At 38.7% G+C, this 19,024-nt stretch overlaps 1 protein-coding gene across 3 annotated transcripts in view; it reads left to right on the forward strand.

Moving 5' to 3' along the window:
* Positions 1-249: 249 nt before the first annotated feature.
* Positions 250-19,024, forward strand: part of ALS2 (alsin Rho guanine nucleotide exchange factor ALS2) — a 32,673-nt gene continuing 13,898 nt past the window's right edge. For 2 of the 3 annotated variants that reach the window (XM_014249441.2, XM_088058825.1), the window contains exons 1-16: positions 250-333; positions 774-863; positions 2,865-3,028; positions 3,498-4,414; positions 6,760-7,120; positions 7,961-8,129; positions 8,593-8,689; positions 9,094-9,171; positions 10,134-10,310; positions 11,926-12,097; positions 12,484-12,664; positions 14,361-14,426; positions 16,891-17,053; positions 17,840-17,971; positions 18,202-18,330; positions 18,650-18,720. In XM_014249441.2, the coding sequence (XP_014104916.2) occupies positions 844-863; positions 2,865-3,028; positions 3,498-4,414; positions 6,760-7,120; positions 7,961-8,129; positions 8,593-8,689; positions 9,094-9,171; positions 10,134-10,310; positions 11,926-12,097; positions 12,484-12,664; positions 14,361-14,426; positions 16,891-17,053; positions 17,840-17,971; positions 18,202-18,330; positions 18,650-18,720 (2,897 nt within the window). In that variant the 5' untranslated portion in view covers positions 250-333; positions 774-843. The remainder of the gene's footprint in view (positions 334-773; positions 864-2,864; positions 3,029-3,497; positions 4,415-6,759; positions 7,121-7,960; positions 8,130-8,592; positions 8,690-9,093; positions 9,172-10,133; positions 10,311-11,925; positions 12,098-12,483; positions 12,665-14,360; positions 14,427-16,890; positions 17,054-17,839; positions 17,972-18,201; positions 18,331-18,649; positions 18,721-19,024) is intronic. The other variant, XM_088058826.1, reaches the window with a different exon arrangement.

The following is a 19,024-nucleotide window of genomic DNA, read 5'->3' on the forward strand; positions in this document are numbered from 1 at the left end:
ATACTTCATATAGTAAGGCTGTAAATCAAGAGAAATCACAGCTGTCTTAATATTAAAAAAAAGCCAGATCATAAGAAACAAAGCTTAATTATATCTTTGTTTTGTTCCAGTAAAAGTAATACAGAGGTATCTTCATGAGGATAGAAAGGTGTGAGGGTGAACTTGCAAAATTCAAAATCTGAGAGTATGAAATTGTAGCTAGAGCAGCCACTTCCCCTTGCCTTCCACGGTTATCTTTTATCTCCATAGGCACTCTGCTGACAGTTTGCATGAAGAAATGTTTTGAACTCTGCTTTCTGTGTTTCTGCCCAGGCAGAATTGCACCTTCTAATGGTAATGTGTGCTTTGCTTCAGGAATGCAGTTACAAATTCAGTTCCATTTTCTGCTCATGCAAATCTGTTCACCTTACATTTAGCTGAGTATTGAATTCTGTCTTATGACTGAAAATGAATCAATTTGGTGTTTCCTGAGTGGCATAATGAGAATTGTATAGAGAGATTGATGTAAATTTCTGCCTTTGAACGAGGTTTTGTTCATTCTGTCCTTACAATAGACCCATTGTGAGCTGAGTAGTTAGGACAAGTCTGGCTGTTTAGCTTCTGTCTGCCAACTCAGTGTGAGTGAACTAAATATAAATACTTGAACCATCCTAACAGTGTGGGAATGTTTATTTATTGAATGCAGGAGCTAAAATTTTGGTGTTTTTTTTGTGTTTTGTTGTTGTTATTGATTTATGTTATTTATAATTAAGTAGCTGGTTTTTGTTTTTCAGTTTGTGAAAATTACATTGTTCCTTTTGAAAGAGGAGCAATTTGGTGGTGATGGAGTGCTGCCACTGACAGATGGACTCACAGGAAAGAAGGTGAGAATGAGCAGCTAGGTGAAACCACAGAGGCTCCCTGAAATAGGTCAGCTCATGATCATCCTGGAAAATTAAGTGATATCAGCATACCCTTTATGTAACTTGTCTTAAAATTTATGCTAAAGGGAAGATTATTAACTTAGCTTCAGCTTCAGTTGTGTCTGGAACACTAAAGTTGCTACAACAGCAACTTTTATTTTAAGATGATCCTTGTAATTTCTGGACCTATAGCCACAGACTACAAGCTTGAAAGTAACATTCCCAAGTGAACAGTAAATCCTGTCTGCACCTGTGAATTTTAATTGTGGATCAGTAGCCCTGCACTAGACTTTTCTTGCACTGAGATACTTGATAGAGGTCAGATGTTTTTGTCACAAATCCTGTTATGTTTATGTCCAAATCTGTTTTACACTGTTTTCTGAAGACCTGTAAAATGGATAAAAGCGCAAATATCAGGTGTGGAACTGATTTGATATACAGTATGTTGGTGGAAACTCTCAATATTATAATTTTGTGTTCTATGGAGTGCTTTGCCTGTCTGTGTAAAATCTGTATTTTTATCTTAGGTGAAATATCCTTATACTGATATTAAATTTTTAAGCCTTTTTTTTTCTTTGTGTATAGATTACTTGATTGGTTCCTTTTAAATTTACTTCTATTCTAAACCCAAGTCCCATCTATTTGAAATGCAAGGTGGACTCTGCATTTTAAATTTGTGCTTGCTTTATGGAATAAAATATTTACTTGAATTTTAGAGGAGTTCTAGGCTGTTATCTTTTAAAATGTTTTTCTTTTTTTTTTTCTTTCTGTTTTGTAGAAAAAATAAAGATATTTGGGATGGGCACAGGAGCTAAGAGAGATAATTTGATTTCTTAGCTATTCATAACCTGAATATTTGAGAGGCAGATTGTATAAAGATGTTCATCCTGTGCACTGCAGTTACCAAAATAAGTAGTTTAACAAATCCAGTCTGCAGGAACAGGGCTACTTGCATGAGTTTGCCTGTAGTGTGGTGTATCAGAATAGCTTTTTTTTTGGTTTGATACAGGTTCAGAGTACATTTGATTTCTTTTGCCTTTTCTTCTAGGCAAAGACTGTAATTCTATCAAAGCTTTTCTTGCTGTCTTAATATATTTAATTTCACAAGTTCATGTCAAGCTGCAAGAACTGAGTTATGCAGGGAATGAATGACATGGCTGTTGTCAAATAAGGAGCTAAACCTATTTTTTTCTTTCTGAGTAGATAATAGTCTAGTCTATGTAAAGTTCTAAGGAAATTTAAGTATGACTCTTAATTTAAGCCTAGTCTTAATTTAAGCCAGTCTGTATTGACACTTAACGTAACTTTTTGTGTTTAAATCAAGGGATTCCACAAACTGTTAAAACTGTGGGCTTGTCAAAATTCTGAGGAATTTCTTTGTGCTGAGTTGGAGAAGTTGCTGACTGAGCATTCAAACCACAGTGTGCTGAAGCATTAAACCAGTTTTGGATAGTTCCAGTCACTCCTGCAAACCCTGATACTTGCACTCACTATTTCAGGATATTCTTTTTTCATGGTTCAGTTGATTTGAATAACTGGCTCATTTGAATCTGAGACTCTCATTAAGAATTTACATAAAATTCTTTTTACAAAAAGAAATTAAAAAAAAATTAGAAAAAAGAAATTTACAAAAAAAACCCCAAAGAATCAAAACCTCATTTTTATCTCTAGAGGTAGAAATGACAGTGTATAAAGGATGAGCTCTTACAGGTGTAATATTTTAAACACACTGTTAATGGGAGCAATTGGTACACGGTAAAGTACAAGTGGGAAAAAAGCTTGTGGTTTCAAGCAGAGGATGCTTTTTCATTTGAATAGCATATACTTTAAATCTGATAATAGTAATTTAAATATGTTGGCTTGAAAATAGAAGTCATGTCTGAACTACTAAGCCTTTCCTACATAGGCATTACATAGGCACCACAGAAAATTTCATCCTGATTGTGTTCCAATTTGATCCAGTCTTTGTAGCTCAGAAGAGGCAGAAGGAGCCAAAGAGAGAGGCCTGGTCTATGTTTGGAAGGCTGGTTCCTGCTCTGTAACTCCAGAAAGGCTTCCCGGCCTCAGTGGAAAGACAGTGTTACAGGCAGCCCTTGGAATCCATCATGGGTTACTTCTAACAGAAGGTAATAACCACCTTAGTTGTAATGATCTGGGGCAGTAACAATCTTCAGTTATTGTCAAGTTTTTTTCTTTTAGGAGTGATACTGGATCTGTGTGTGGAAAGATGAGGGCTGTACTTTGTGTTCTTCATACATATTTGTATGTCCTTAGTATCTTCTTAAATTTGAAAGGACCAACAAATAACATTTAACTCACTTGACTTAATAGAATTTTTAGCAGAAAAGCATTATATATTTTAACAGTACATGCACGCACAGGGTAACATTCATGTGAGGTATAGAACTTAACAGCAGCAATTGCAGAGAGCAACCAGCAGCCTTCTTATATCAATAGCTGTGGTTTTGCGGAGCCTGGAGTAAGCTAGGAATTCATATCTGCTGGTTTGAAGCAATTTATTGTATTTTTGTATTGGTTTAACAATTGCTTTTACACTCATACTAGGATTTGTTTTTCTTTTTTCCCCATTCTCAGGTGGAGAGGTCTACAGTTTTGGAAAGCTGCCCTGGAGATCAGGACCTGAGGAATGTGTTAACAGTCCTATCTTAGAAAATACTTTGCTTGGACATCGTATTATTACGGTGTCAGCCGGCAGCTTCCATAATGGAGCCGTGACGGAGAGTGGTGTGGTGTACATGTGGGGGGACAATTCTGCTGGCCAGTGCGCAGTTGCTAATCAGCCGTGTGTGCCAGAGCCCCAGCTCGTCAGTATTTGTGATTCTGAAACCAGCCCTCTGTTATCAGTACGAATTTTGCAGCTGGCATGTGGAGAGGAGCACACACTGGCGCTGTCGCTGAGCAGAGAGATATGGGCCTGGGGGAGTGGCTGCCAGCTCGGTCTCATAACAACAACTTTCCCAGTGACAAAGCCACAGAAGGTAGAGCACCTGGCAGGACGTGTGGTGCTCCAGATTGCCTGTGGAGCCTACCACAGCCTGGCTCTGGTACAATGTCTCCCTGTGCAGGAAATGAAGCCTATCCCAGAGAGATGCAATCACTGCAGTCAGCCTCTCATTACCATGATGGACAAGGAAGATCATGTAATCATTTCAGATAGTCACTGCTGCCCGCTGGGTGTAGCACTGTCTGATAACCAGCCAGAAAACCACGTTTTCTGTCCGTCATCAGACACCCCCGAAGGCAAAAGTGTAACGGCTGGCCAGAGTGAAGACTGTCAGAAACCACTTGTGGAGCAACATAGGCTTGTTGATTTAGAATCTGATGGACCAAGTGGCTTTTCCAGCAGCGATGGACAGGAAGATAGTGGAATTTCTAGTTTGGGAAATACTCTGTTCTCGGACAAAAAAGAAGTGAAAGAGTACTTAATTGGTTTGTCAGATAACTCATTAAATGAGAGCCTCAGTAAAAGCATTTGTACAGAGCCTGAACAGGTTGGTACCTAATGACTAGCTCATAATTTGCTATAGCTTCTCTTGCATATGTGACAATGTTACTCTTTTTACAAATGAAGAGCTTACTTTAATATACCTATGGTGTTTTTATAGTTTCCAAGTGTTTTTTTTCACTGATGATTCTCAACTTTTAAGTATAAGATTTTTTTGTCCTCCATTGTTGTTCAATTGTGACCCTTCATTGTGGGCAGCCTTGACAGTGCTTTAGTCTCTCCTCATCACGCTCTGCGGTACCAGAACCACGTAAGCCAATTTCCATGCTCTGTTTCTTGATGCATGGGTTTTCATCTGTGTGGGGCTTCACAGTGTAAGATTCAGTGAATCTTACTGGTACTCATCTGATTTACCTTTAAGGTAAAGGTTTAATTTCTGTACCTGGAAAAAATCCATCACAATCCATCTCAATCTAATTTCTCAATCAGTTAAAAATTCTGGATTGCAAATTGCTAAAAGGTTTGACCAAAAGGTTTCTAATGTTAATAATGTAGGGGTGTAATAAACTCATAAAAAGGGATGAGGGATGTGTAAGTACTATGTGGCGTGGAAAATGATTCAGCAATACTGTTTTGATGCTACAGGTGAACAGTCAAGTACTCGTCTCTCAGTAAGCATCATAAAATGCGTGACCTGATGGTTCAAGAGCTGTTTGTGACTCCCTGACAAAATACCGTTTTGTAGTTTTTAGAGAGGGGGGAAAAAAAGAAAATGTGATTAGGGGCAAAGGCAAGAAAATAGAACCCAAAAGTTTAGACTAGACAGAAAATTAATCCAGAATCTTGCAGCTTAGTCTGGTAGTCCTTACCTAACTACTGTCCTGCTGCTCTGTGGCTTAATTTGCGAAACTGACGGTGGAATTCTGGAAATTTTTTTGTCATTTAAAGGATTGTACAGATGTAAATGTATTTGATTTTTTAATAGCTGCAGGAATACATTCTGAATCCACAGTGGTTCTGGGAAAAAAATTTCACAACATGGGAAAAAGAGTTGATTTTTGTTACTGCCTCTGATGGCAACAAAACCCTTGTAGTTTCAAAATTTGTCCAGTAAATTGATAGTTCAGCCAGTTATGCTTTCTTACTCTGAGGAAAACTTCAGAGAAGTGAATTGTGTTGTGTAAATACATTTGCTTTTTGCTATTATAAATGCATTCTAGCAGCTGTGGGCTCCTCAGACTCTTGCAAGAACTCCAGCATTGGGAAATGCATGAAACTACGTGTTTCAGTCTCCTTTCCTCAATTCCTTGTTCCTGTCATATTTCCAGAGCACTGTTTTCCTTGGGCAATTTCAGGAATCAAGACTGGAATTGATTCACTGAATCTTCTGCAATTGACATACATGTGAAGAGCAGAGATGACATCTAATGTAATGCCTCAGCATTAGCAAAACCCTTCCTTTTACTTTGCTTTCCTACATAAGTGAAGTTTTCTTTCCTGTATGGCTAGGTAGGCTTTTAGACATAGGATGAAGTAAATAGAACCAATCTCAGTCCTTTAACCTAAGGTTTAAAGAAGCTTAAAGACGTCAAAGATTGTTTTTAACTTTGGCAGCATCAAATGAGCTGTAATACTTGTAATAATTTTCCACTGTGTATTAGATGGGAAAATAGGACTTTGCTGTCTTTGTTTTAATATTCAAACTATTTGTCAGATCATTTTGGGCATTGTTTCTTATTTGGCAGCTCAGCTGATTTCTATTATAGGTAATGGGGTGCTGGGACTAATAATTGCCTTCAGTTTGTGTCTTGTGTGACTTGATGATTATTGACTAAGCTTTATATGGATACAACAATGGTATAAGGAGACACAGCCCAGACTGGTTCTAAGATAGGCCTTGCAAAATGAATCCGTGAATTGCTATTTACTTTTTACCATATTGGAGGGAACTTGTCCCTCTGAAAATAGAGCATGCTCACTGATGCACTTTCATTGGTGGCCGAGAAGTTAGTAATAAGCTTAAAATTATGTCCCTTTTTATATGTTTGCAAAGATCCTTTTTTTGTTGGTATTTAAAAACCCCAGACTTACAGTCTCTTATGGATGAGCTACAGGACAGGTGCAGCAGACAAAGCCCAGTCCATTTAGAAATGGTACTTGGTGCTACCTTTAGAAGAATTATTCTGAGCTATAGATGTACACCTAAGCATAAAAAACATAGATAATTAATGTTATATACAGTTAAAATACATCTGTAATTTACAGTAAACATTTATAATAAACATTATATGGTGTTCAGTCCAGCCCATGGTTTGAATAGTGAATGTGTATCATCATCCTAGTAATCTGTGCTGTCAGCTCTGATAGTTTCCAATTTCCCTTTGGTTTTAGCCATCTCAAGAGGAACAACTTGCTGCTTGTATCCCTGGCCCTCCAGGTAGCAGCACATCCACCCTGAACAGCCTGGTGGCCTCATGTGCCTCAGCAGTTGGGGTGAGAGTCGCTGCCACCTACGAGGCTGGAGCCTTGTCCCTGAAGAAAGTCATGAACTTCTATGGCACATCTTCAAGTGAGGCAGGATCTCAGTCAGGCAGCAGGTCCCCGGGGCCCGAAGCTCTGAAGGACAGTCGAGAAGAGCAGGTCAGACTGGAATCCATGCAGGGGAAGAAGAGTTCCAGTTTAGTAGATATTAGAGAAGAGGAATCTGAAGGAGGGAGTCGAAGGCTTTCTCTGCCTGGCTTGTTGTCACAAGGTAAGCAAGCATGTTGGGGAAAAACCACTGGAAAACCTATAATAATGTGGAGATTATAAGTGAAAAAAAACCCCATATATTTATTAAACACAAATCTAATGATCTCTCAAAGGTGTGTATGAATTCTAAATGGTATCTTAGTACTTGAAAGCAGTGGAGGGAGTGAAGACTAGCAGATACTGCATGCTAAGAAAACCAAAAACATTTGGTTTACAAATGGTCTTGTAAAATGAAGGTGAAGTGAGTACATTGGAGGAGTCATATTGCCAAATGATGCTAAGGTATCGTTCATGTTTGTTTTGTAGCAGATAAAAATCTGTGTGGTCTGTAATCTGCACTGCACTGAGCTGGTTTTGAGCCAGGGACCTATAAATATTCCAGTTCTCACTGCTGAACTTCAAAGTTAATGACCTTCTTCCCTCACAGTGCTGTTAATTGCTCTGTTTAGTTCTATACTGATCTTAGATTTGAGGGGGGTTTTAGGAAATACTAAAGTTTTCTGTTCACTGCAAGGATATATTTTCTTTCAAAACACTTTAATGTATAGGTTGTTTTGGTGCATTTGCTTCATTATAACTGCATGGTTCTCATATGTCTGCTATCCTTTAGCAGCTGGTAAAAACTACTTGACATCTATCTGGTTTTATCACCTATGTTACTTTTTCCTATCCATGACCTATTGTCTTACCTGTCAACCCTTGTTCTCAGGCTGGAATTAAGACTGCTTTAAGAAATTTTTATCACTGGCTATTAAGTAGTGCTGTTCTGTGTAACACACAATCTGAGTGATACATTTACCAAAATGATTGGAAATTTTTCTAATTCTTGGCCTCTGCTCAGTTTCCCCAAGGCTCTTACGGAAGGTTGGACGGGCAAAAATGAGGACTGTGGCTCTGACTCCAACCTACAGTGGTGAGGCTGATGCTCTTTTGCCCTCTCTAAGAACAGAGGTGTGGAGCTGGGGAAAGGGCAAGGAAGGACAGCTAGGGCATGGTGATATTCTGCCAAGGTGAGATTTCTTTGAGAAATGGTTTTTTATTCGCTTGATTGCTAGAAAATTTTGAGTAATGAACTGTCTCAGCTTCTCAAATTTAAACATCTGCTGTGCATTGTGTTCTTGTTCTTTTAGATGTTGTGACCTAAGTTTCTCCAAGTAACATGTTTTATGCTGTATTGGTACTGAGCATCAATCAATTATGACTTTTCCCTTTGTAATCAGTAACAGTATTGGTGATATTTTGATTTTGTCCAAATTGGGGTGAGGTCTGTCATCAACTTTTGCCCATCCTAACCACTTTGACTAAGCTGGTTTATTGCCAGAAGGTTCCATATATCTTTGTTTTTACTAATTTGTTTCGGGGAAGAAAATAAAACATTGAGTGTTTTTGCATTAACAGTACCTCTGATTAATATTTTTTTTTTCCCACCTTCTCCCCCTCTTCCTTCACCTTATGGGTTCTGGGGATTGACAGGCTTCAGCCACTGTGTGTGAAAAGCCTTGATGGTAAGGAAGTGATTCACCTCTCTGCTGGTGGCCATCATTCCTTAGCACTCACTGCCAAATCCCAGGTACAAGTGATTGTTACCATTTATTGTTTATCTCTGAAATAATTATCATGTTTGGTCTTTTCTAGTTTTTAGTTTCTTTTGCTTCTAAATTTTTGTTCCCATTTGCAGGAGGCAACATGGAAGTAATGTGGAATCTAAATTCTATTTCTGCCCAAGTTCTGCATGTACCATCAACATTATGTTTAAAGATTGCTGTGACTTGATTTGGTGCATTCTGTTTCTGAATGTGAGAAGGCAATCTGAGAATGTAGGAGGACAGTGAAAATTAAGGAAATGCTTCTCAGTACATGAATCCTGCAGCCTTGAGTTGTGTTTTTGCACACTTGATGTGTTGTACTATTGCAGTTCAGTATGTGTCTGTGTATATAAATATGCATTCTGACATTCAGCACTGCTTCTTGCAGGTGTATTCCTGGGGCAGTAATATCTCTGGCCAGCTTGGTCACTTGAACACCCCAACAACCGTCCCTCGTCTTGCAAAGGTACTTTGTTTTCTGTGTTTTAGTTTGTATAGTTTAGGGTATCTTCTTGTACAAGTGAGTGCAGAGTAATTTCTGAGAATGACCTGTTCATGGATCTATGTGCTATTTAATAACAGAGCCCTTGATTTTCTTTGGCTTATGCTGTGAAATTATCTTTAGATGAGCTTGTGAATATCTACCCAAGAAATCATTTACACAGACTTCCACTGGCTTTTGACCATAATGAAGTTCTAGAACTGAGAAATGTGACTGGTTGTATCTTCTTATCAGATTTCACTTTTACCTTCTGTTTGGTTTCTCTGATATTGATGTTGCAGTGTTGAAACTTGTAAATACTACAGAACACTATTTTTATTCTAAACAGTTGTTTCTAGCGTTTTTAGCTTGGCTGGACCACAGCCACATTTGTTGTTTGTTTCTGTATTTCCAGAGCTTTGCAGAGTTTTGGCAGTGAGTTTTCTCTTTGTTTTGAACTTTTCACCACATGGAGTGAATAGCAAAATAACAATTTTTGGGTTAGACCACAACATTTCCCATGTTTTCTGGTGCTCATCTTAATGGAAAACTAGCTGCACAATTTTCCTGCTTAGGCCTTATGCAAATTAATGTACAGAAGATTAACTGTCTCCCAAGTTTATATAGATTTCCCAGTTAAGTGTAGAGGGGAGAACAGTGCTCCAACTTTAATCAAGCTTGCTTGATGCCCATTTAAAAATAAAACTGATTTGTAACTGAAAGGCAAACAAATCAGCCATTAGAAAGAAAACTGGAAAGAGTTTTCAGGATATGTGCAAGGAGTTTATTTGTTATGAGACACTGGAATTGGAAAACGGGCCAGATATTGCAATAGTTTATCTTGGCAGGTGCATTATGCACATGTGTAACTAGAAGAGTTATGTACTCTTTTCTCCTTCCAGCTTTGGGTGATGATTTTTAATGTCTTCCTTCCTCCTGAATTTTAGGTGTGCGGTGATGGTATTTGGACTACAGCAGCAGGACTAGATTATTCTCTCTTCTTAGCAGATGAGAAAGACTTCCAGCCTGGATTATATTACTGTGGCCAGGAGACATCAACAGAAAGCAATTTGAATGAAAATAGCTGTACTAAGAGTCCAGTTTTGTTAGTAGCTTGTAGTAAGGTGAGTGTTACTTCCTTTAAGTCAGAACAGATCATACTGGTGCTCTTAGGAAGCAGTACAGTGCCGGTGGCTGGATGAGCTTTAAGGGTGTCAAGGCACGTGGTTGGTTCCTAGTAGTCAAATGAGAAGCTCATTGGATGGAGGGCAGAGAGGAGGCTGAATTAGTATTGCTCTCTTCCCTGCCTGTTTGAGGGACAAGGAGTAGTTTCTAGTTTAATCCATTTCCTTCAAGCATGCTTAATGCATGCTGCAGAAATGCACTCTCTTATTGTGCTCTGTTTCACCAGTCTTTGTGTTCAGTCTTCACTGCTATTGGTCTTCACTTTCTTGTCTCTCAACTGTCTGAGGCCACTGGCTGCTCTATTTTGTTACTCCATTCCAGTGTTCTGCCTCTCTTTGTGACTGGGCAGAGAAGGTTCCTGTGAGTTCTGCACCATCTCCTTCCCTACCCCTTCCTTTCACATGAATACAAAGGGGGATCTGAGCAAAAATGTGCATTTGATGTTAATGGGAGACAGGAGGTGCCCCTACACAATTTTTTTCATGAAGCTGAATCTTATACATGCCTTAAGGTTGGCATGAGGTAGGAGCGTGAAATCTGACTGCACATCCTCTTCCAAGTTGTTTGTGCATAGTTTCAGACCAACATGAGTTTGAGGTAACAAAAAGGAAATTTTGAGGGTAGAGAGTGTCTCTGCCTTAGGTCCTCTGGGTATCACTGCTATTTCCCTAAACTGAGCAGAGTAGCAGTCTGGGAAGTGTTTTGAGGAGGGACAGAGATTTAGATACTGGCTCTGTGTCTGTGTGTGCAGACACACACACCTGTATTCCTTCTGTAAGATTGTTGCTAGCCATTCCCTTCTCTTCAAGGGTGGCTAGTAGGCTCTTGTGTATGAGAACTGGTTGCCTGTTGAGCAACTTTGGCTCAGTGTTTCAAAGGAATCCTCTATTTAGCAATCAAGGAAATAAAAGTAGAGCTCAAACTGAATTACTCTATGGCATTGCATGTGAACCAAAATTAGTGAGGAGCCACGGTGCATCAGTGGCACTTGTGCTGACCTTGGAGAATAATTTTGCTTTGAACTAATGTGGAAAGCAAGTACTACTGTTAGTAATACTGAGTATCTGTAAACTGGACTCTTACCAATAAGTTGACATATTCCAGGTCTAGAAAGGACCTGTCCGGAGCACAGTCATAGTTCTAATAAAGGCTTGTTCTTCTGTCTTCATATTTAATAGGAGAAATGTATGATGCTATTTAATAACATTGTTGATGTAAGCATATTGCAGTTCTAAAGTGACTGAACTTGAGGTCACTATGTCTTAAACATGGAATGGTTGTATGAGCCACCTTAAAAGGTGGTCTGTTTATTGTCTTTTGGCTCTGTCAGAGTCGCAAAAATGAACAGCAGTGGCTATAAGTGTATCTTCAACTTTTGTCATCCTTGTGTTAAGCCAGTATTGAATGGGTTGTTTGTCACTGGAGATCATTAATGCTTACTATCACTTAGTGCTCTTCAAAATACGGTTTATTTGTGTTACTCTGTTTTTAAATTGGGGTGTAAAAAGAAACATTAAAGCTGCTGTTTTTTCTTTTCTCTTTTTCATCTTTCAGATAGGGTACATAAGCAACGTGATAGCTGGTGGTGACAACTGTCTGGCTTTAGTAGACAAGAACCTAATGGGATATATTGCCAGTTTGCATGAGTTGGCTGCTACTGAGAGAAGGTTTTATTTCAAACTGAGCGAGATCAAATCTCAGGTTCTTAGACCTCTTTTAGGTTTAGGTAAGACCTTTTAATGTTTTCCTTGATACTGTTTCCTGTACATTCCACAACAAATTGCTGTTATGCAAAATTTAAAAATAATGATATATTTTTGAGATAAAATTAAGGTCTTCCTTTCTCCCCTGTTTGGATGAAGAGGTGAAAGACAGCTGGATCTTGAGAGCATGCACTCTGTTAATATTTGCACTTTCCTGATGGTTTCACTAAATACCTTTGTTATTTGAGCTGTATTTAGTCTAAAACTGTTGAAATTCTGATTCTGGATAATACAGCCATGAGGTGAAAGTGCTGATAAAACATCTCAACAGCACCATGTTGAAATTCTCTCTGTTAATGCATGCTGCTCTTTCATAAGGTAAGCTAAATTGCTTTCTGCTCTGTTACAGATAATTTGGGCAATGCAAATACAATCCAGTTGTTGCAGGAAATGGCAAGCAGGTTCAGCAAGCTGTGCTATCTCATTGGTCAACATGGAGCTTCTTTAAGTAGCTTTCTTCATGGAGTAAAAGAAGCCAGGAGCTTGGCCATCCTGAAGCATTCCAGTCTCTTTTTGGATAGTTACACTGAGCAAGTATCCAATTCCCTCTCATCTTGAGTCTCTGCAGGCTTAATCTACTGACTGCAACAAGCCCTGAGTTAAGGGAAAGTAGGTCATAAGGAAAGCTATGTAACTGTTGTGTTGTTGTGATTTAGAAACACGTTGAGAGTTTTACAAAAATGGATTCATTTTGTAGTGAGATGTATTTCCAAGTCTTCACCAGTGGAGCACATGAACAGCATCACCTTCCTTTGTGTAAAACTCTGGGTACAGACTCTTCCATGGTTGCTGCCTGTAAGCCTGAACATTCATCACTTATTGAGGAGCTTGTAGTATAATGTGATAGACTTTCCATTAGGCTGCTAATTAAAGCTACCTTTGCGGGTTTATTGAGGTTACAAAATGCTATTTCAGTAGTCATTAGCTAAGGATTGTCTTCCAGAAGAAAATTCTTCAAACCTGCTAAACAGCTGCCATTACACCTGTCACCCAAAAGCTCGAACTGCTTTAATACTCAGAATTAAGTCTGCATTTTCCTGGTTATTGTTTATATTGGCTTAATGCTTTTGGGAGAGAAGATCTATGCAGTCAACCTGTTTTCTGTCTTTTACATTGGTAACTTCTAGTTTCTGGACAATTTTATTTAAATGTGACAGAAGTCTCATCATACTTAATACCTACAGGTTTTTGTGATAAATAATGGCTTAAAAGGAAGTCTAAAAGTGTTGTATCTGAATGTAGCCTTGGTTACTAGATATCTGAAAATATCTAAGAAAACAAAATTTTGAGATTATCAACTTCAGTTGTTATGCAGTAGATGTCAACTTCCTTATGCAGTAGTAGTTTGAAAGGACAACTAGTTGCCCATTCTTTGAACACAAGGCACAGCTGATAACATTTTTGCCAGGACAGTGATGAACTTTTGCTGTACCACTCTATAAGAAGTTTCCATCTCTATTTATCATATAGATCGTTCATAGTTCTACATATGTATTTTCTCATGTTCTTACTTAGCCTTCAGCTTGAAATTTTCTTGTAACCTGATTTTTAAAATTGATTCTCATTACTCAGAATAGAAGGTTTTCATTTCTTCTTCCCCAAAGACTGAAGTATCTAATCTCTATTCTCATACTGCATGTCTTCTGCTCACTCCCTATTGCTTATATGTTTTTATGTGTATGACATCAAAACCTCAGCGTTACACCATGAGCATCTTTCAAGGATCAGTCAGGCAACACAAGTATAATCTGTTAAATGGGCTGAGCAGAGACCTCTTCCCTTGGAGAAAGGTGGTTTTGTTTGTTGATTGTTTTTTTATGATGATGGGGAGAAGCCATAGATGGAATGTTGACTAGCAGGAAAAGAGAAAAATCCTCTCTTGAAGTTGCCATCTTGACTATAATTAGAAGCTAGCAGTACTGAATGGTTGAAACAGGTGTTTGAACAGGTGGTATGTCCCCAAATCTGAGAGAAACAAAAATAAAATTAAAGTAAGCCCTCTGCATTGTTCTAAAGGCAGAGAAATGTGTAGTGATGCATGTTCACTGCTCATGTGGAAGGTGAATGCCAGGTGTTCAATAACACTGAGTGTTGCTCAAGTGCTATGTAACTTCTGTAGTAAAAGATATTACAGACCTCATTATAAACTCTTAGACATTGCAACAGTTGCTGCTTTCAGAGATGTTTTCATTTTGTAACTGAAGATTTTTTTTTCCCCTTTATTAGGTATTGTACTTCAGTAACAAACTTCCTCGTAATGGGAGGATTTACAGTCCTTGCAAAGCCAGCAATGTAAGCAAACCTTCACCATTTTTTGGACATCTTTATCAATTAGCAAAGAACTGTAAAGAATGGAGAGTGCATGTGTGTAGTAATGACTATACAGAGACTTGGTCTCTACATACTTGAGTGCACTTATTCCTTTCCCTTCAGGTAAAGAGAAAGTTACCTCCTCCTAACTGTGATAAAAGTTTAGGTTAAAATGCTACTGAGTTTAGTTAGTTCATCTTGAAGGTGGAGAAAGGAGGAAGAAAGCTTGTTATTGGAAATTCCTTTGAAGAAACATAGAGTTCAGATAATGATTTTTTGGAAAGCTTTAGGTAAATGAGGTTAAATGTTCATCATTATTCAGCGTTCCTGTTTATTCTTTCAAATACTGCTGTCAAGAAAATACTAAAGAGAATTATCTACAGTAGATAATGTGAATTCACTTTCATTTGAATTCTTTAAGTTTATGGAAGTGCTTTAAAATAATGCAAAGACAAGATTTCTGCATGTGCATCTTTTCTGCCTCTCAAGGTTTCTTAGCTCTTTTTCATGCATAGATGCTGTAAATGTAAGGAAGGAATTGTATTTTAAGACATGAGACAGTACAGTTGAGGTTTCTAGATCATAAAGCTTTTTTCTCATTTCTATAGAGTATTTTTCTCTAGGAAATAAAGTAATGACACTGGATCTCTCACCCTAGTGCTCTGAAGAAGTTACACTGAGGGTAATTTTTAATTTGTCTGTGGCTTCACAGATTCTGTAATCTGGGAGTAAATCCTTTAATGTTTATGGACTACTTTGAATGCAGTGTAAATTATGGTACTAGAAGTTCTTGCAAACGCAGGTACCTAGGACAAAGAATATTCTGCTCTTGAGGACCAATGCCAAAGTCTAAATACAGAATCCCCCTGCAGAGAGACACTAAGAATTGTTTTTCATTGGTCAGGATTTTTAGGGTGACTTAGAGGAAATCTTAGTTCAAGTATAAGCTTGTTTATAACTCATACTGAGATCTCCCATGCTGAATTCATCACATCAGTTGTCACTGTTGTGTGTCACAGCTTCTCCTACTGCAACCAGGGTCTCATTAGGTAAAAAACACTTCAGGGAAGAGATGCTGTGCAAATTTTGTCCTGCTCCTTGCAAAGGAAAGCTAAGAATAGCTTTGCTGCTAATGATGAATTTCCCCCCACTCCTTCCCTGGGGGGTACTGTCTGAAGTATGTGGTTAAGGGGGTCAGCCCATCTTTTATGTATGTTCTGCAGCATGAGTGCATTAGATGTAGTTGTGACTTGAAGAAAAGCACCAGCTTCAATGGAAGTCTCCATAGCTGGTGGGTTTTTGAGCATATCCTCTAAAAGAGTAGACAAGCTGTAGTGAGTGTTGTCTATTATTCTTTGGTGCTTTTCAACAGAGAAACCTCCATGTGAGGATCTCGAAATTATAAATAGTGAGCTGTCCAGAGGCATAAATTTAAAATTTGGAAAAACAGTCTTTTCTCTAAAGAAGACTTTATTCCCAAGGCTTGTTCGGTATCAGAGCTCTTAAATACTGCTAGCAGACCTGGACAAGGTACAGTATTTTGTGTGGGATAGCATCTCGCTAATTGTGTAGCATTCTTAGGGAGCCTGCTGTAAACTCTGATGTGTTCTGCTGTCCCTGGGGCCTGCTCTCTCAGCCTCACCTGATTTCTTGCAGCTTGTGCTTTAAATGTTTCCCAGCTGGATGTGTTTCAGAGCAAGTGTCCTATGTGCCAGCACCAGTGAGCACACACATACAGTGAAGGAGAGGGAAAATAGGTGTGCTTTCCTTTTGATGAAGAAATCCTGGGTTGGTGTGCTAACATACTGTCTTCAGAATAATTTCCCTCTTCTTCTCTGAACTAGATTAGTTCTCCCTCTTGGAAATCAGACTGAGGATTGAACAGATTTCCTGCCTTTCGCTGAGGTAGGATGTAATTTTTGTAGTTAGGGGAAGAACTGGTCACCTGCCTTGAACAACAGCAGGGGGAAGAAATTATTTCAGTATATTTAGGGAAGTGCACTAGCACAAAGTTAAGATTCCTTCAGGCCTTCTTGTATAAATCAAGTGTTAGAAACTTACCACTCTAAAAGCAATGGGGAAGTCTTTCCACCTGCTTGTTCTTTACTAATCAAGTGGTGAAGAGGAAAAAGGCAATTGATTGGTTACACTCCAAGTGAGCAACATAGTCCACTTCCTTCAGCCAGTTTGATGGCTGGGCATATGAAATTAGAAGTAAAAAACAAGTCTTGTGTTGCAGTTTTAGCTACATGTCTTTACTGCTGTACTTCCTCAAACTAAATTGTGAATAGATGAATAAGCAGCATGCATTTGCCCTTATAATTTTTATTGGTTTATGATAATCCAAAAAGGAGTGATCTGGGCTCATTTACATAAAAAAATCACTGATGTCTTAATGTCTTTTTCTTCTCTCGTCCCTGTGTTCCCTAATGGTCCCATCATTTAGAGACTTCTTGAGTAAAAACCAGGAGCTGTTACAGAAACTGTCTGAGAAGAATGAGGAAAACCTCCAGCTAGTGGAAGTTTTGAATGCTCTGTTTTTCATGCCATTCGGACGACTTCATAGTTATGCCAGAACTTTGCTAAAGCTTGCCACGTGTTTTGAAGTGGTAGGATGGCTTTTCTGTCTATAGTTCAATAAATAAACACATGAAACTTACAGCTTGGAAGTAACTGTGTGAAGCAAATGCCAGGTAATTAGAAATAGCTTATTCCTCAGAGGAGCTACTTCAAACTTCTATTTGCTGCAGGAAAGATCTTGTAGATTTATTTGCATAATCTTACACCACCAGCACAGACCACGTGACAGGTAGAAACTTGTTACCCTGCCATAGCTTGTTTGTGTGCCTGGTGCTTAATTGCAAATATACTGTTTTGATGTTTGCCTGTTGCTTTTCAGTTTCATCTGGCATCATTGCTGTAGCTACCCCTGGCTGTAATACTTTACTAAAAACACTACATATATATTAGGTAGACTTTTACCACCCATTTAGATGTATATAATTACTTTGTTTTTAAATAAAAGATGACTAAACAGGAACAGTAACTACTTATACATTTAGCCCAATATAGTAATTTAGAACATTGTTCCTGCATTTATGAGCACTACTTCTGATACGGCTTGTTAAGCTGCAAGAAAGTAGATAATCTAATTGGATATTAATCATTCTCCTTGTAACATTCAGGGACCTTCATGTGATTTTTAAAAGCTATCAGCACACCAGCAGAACTGTGACTAAGAAAATAATTCGGTCTGCTCTGTTTGTTACCCAGACCAACTGTCATGCACTCAGTACTGATTTAATAAAATGAGCAGTTGTATTGCAGCTTGGTTGGTGGTGTTGGTACAGGGGTTCAGAAACGTCCTCAGCTCTGTCTTACCCTGTGCCCTACAGGCATCTCCAGAATACCAGAAGCTGCAGGATTCTAGTTCATGTTATGAGAGCCTTGCTGTCCATCTTAGCAGAAAAATGAAAGAAGCAGAATACACCCTTGGCTTCTGGAAGACCTTCCCTGGGAAAATGACGGTATGGTAGTGATTGCTAGTCCATTAGCAGCTTGAATCTCTTGCTCTTAGTGCCTGTGTCTATTACTGATGCTGCTGTCCCAGTTGCACTTGCTATTTTTTCCAGCTGGTGTTGCTGTAGTACTGTTTACTTTAGAAAGGTTGGGCCTTTACAGTGAAAGACCAAAGCACTGAGCTGAAGTCAGAGTGAGAAGTGGGATTGTGTTGTTTTGCTTTTGACCCCACCTGTAGGACTCCTTGCGGAAGCCAGAGCGGCGTTTGATCTGTGAGAGCAGCAATCGGGGCTTGTCCCTGCAGCATGCGGGAAGGTTCTCCGTGAACTGGTTCATCCTCTTCAACGATGCTCTGGTTCATGCTCAGGTGAGCCAGCTTGTAGCCAGGAATAAAACCTCTTCTCTGCTTCAAACAACATTACGTATTTTTCATACAGTGAAGTTTGGGCGGTGTAAAAATAAATCTGAAATTACATGTCTTTTTAACACTTGATTGCATTGCCCTGTGGCTGGCGTAGTTTCTGTTGGCTGTTTCTTGAACAAAGTGGTAGAAATTTCTACGGGACTCCTTAATGCTCAGTTTTTCCTAGTTCTCAAACAAAGGGAAAAAAGAAACCATTTGGAAAAAAAATGGGGCCGGGTTAATGGGTCAGTAATGATGATGTTTCCCTTCTCCTTTCATACAGTTCTCAACACACCATATTTTTCCCTTGTCCACACTGTGGGTAGAAGCTCTTTCAGAAGAAGCTGGTAATGTGTGAGTACTCTTGCTGGTGATGCTGAAATAATCTGATATTTTGGGAAAGATGAGCATTTTATAACCAATTATTGTGAACTTGGAATGGAATACAGTGACTGCAGCCATGTCTACCCTTTCTTCTTGTTTCAGAAAATGTATTTCTAGGTCTTAAAAATAGTTGTGTAAACATCAGAAAGAATAAGGTGGTCGAGAGGGAAGCAAGTCTTCTTTGCTGTATCTTATTTTTATTGCTAACTTGAAGGGAATGCTATCTGGGGTAGGGAAGAGAAGATACAATATCACTGTTCTAAGAAACCTTGGG

Source organism: Pseudopodoces humilis, chromosome 8, assembly GCF_049639895.1.
Source record: "Pseudopodoces humilis isolate 2021_Gansu_Grassland_sample_001 chromosome 8, ASM4963989v1, whole genome shotgun sequence".
NCBI lineage: Eukaryota > Metazoa > Chordata > Aves > Passeriformes > Paridae > Pseudopodoces > Pseudopodoces humilis.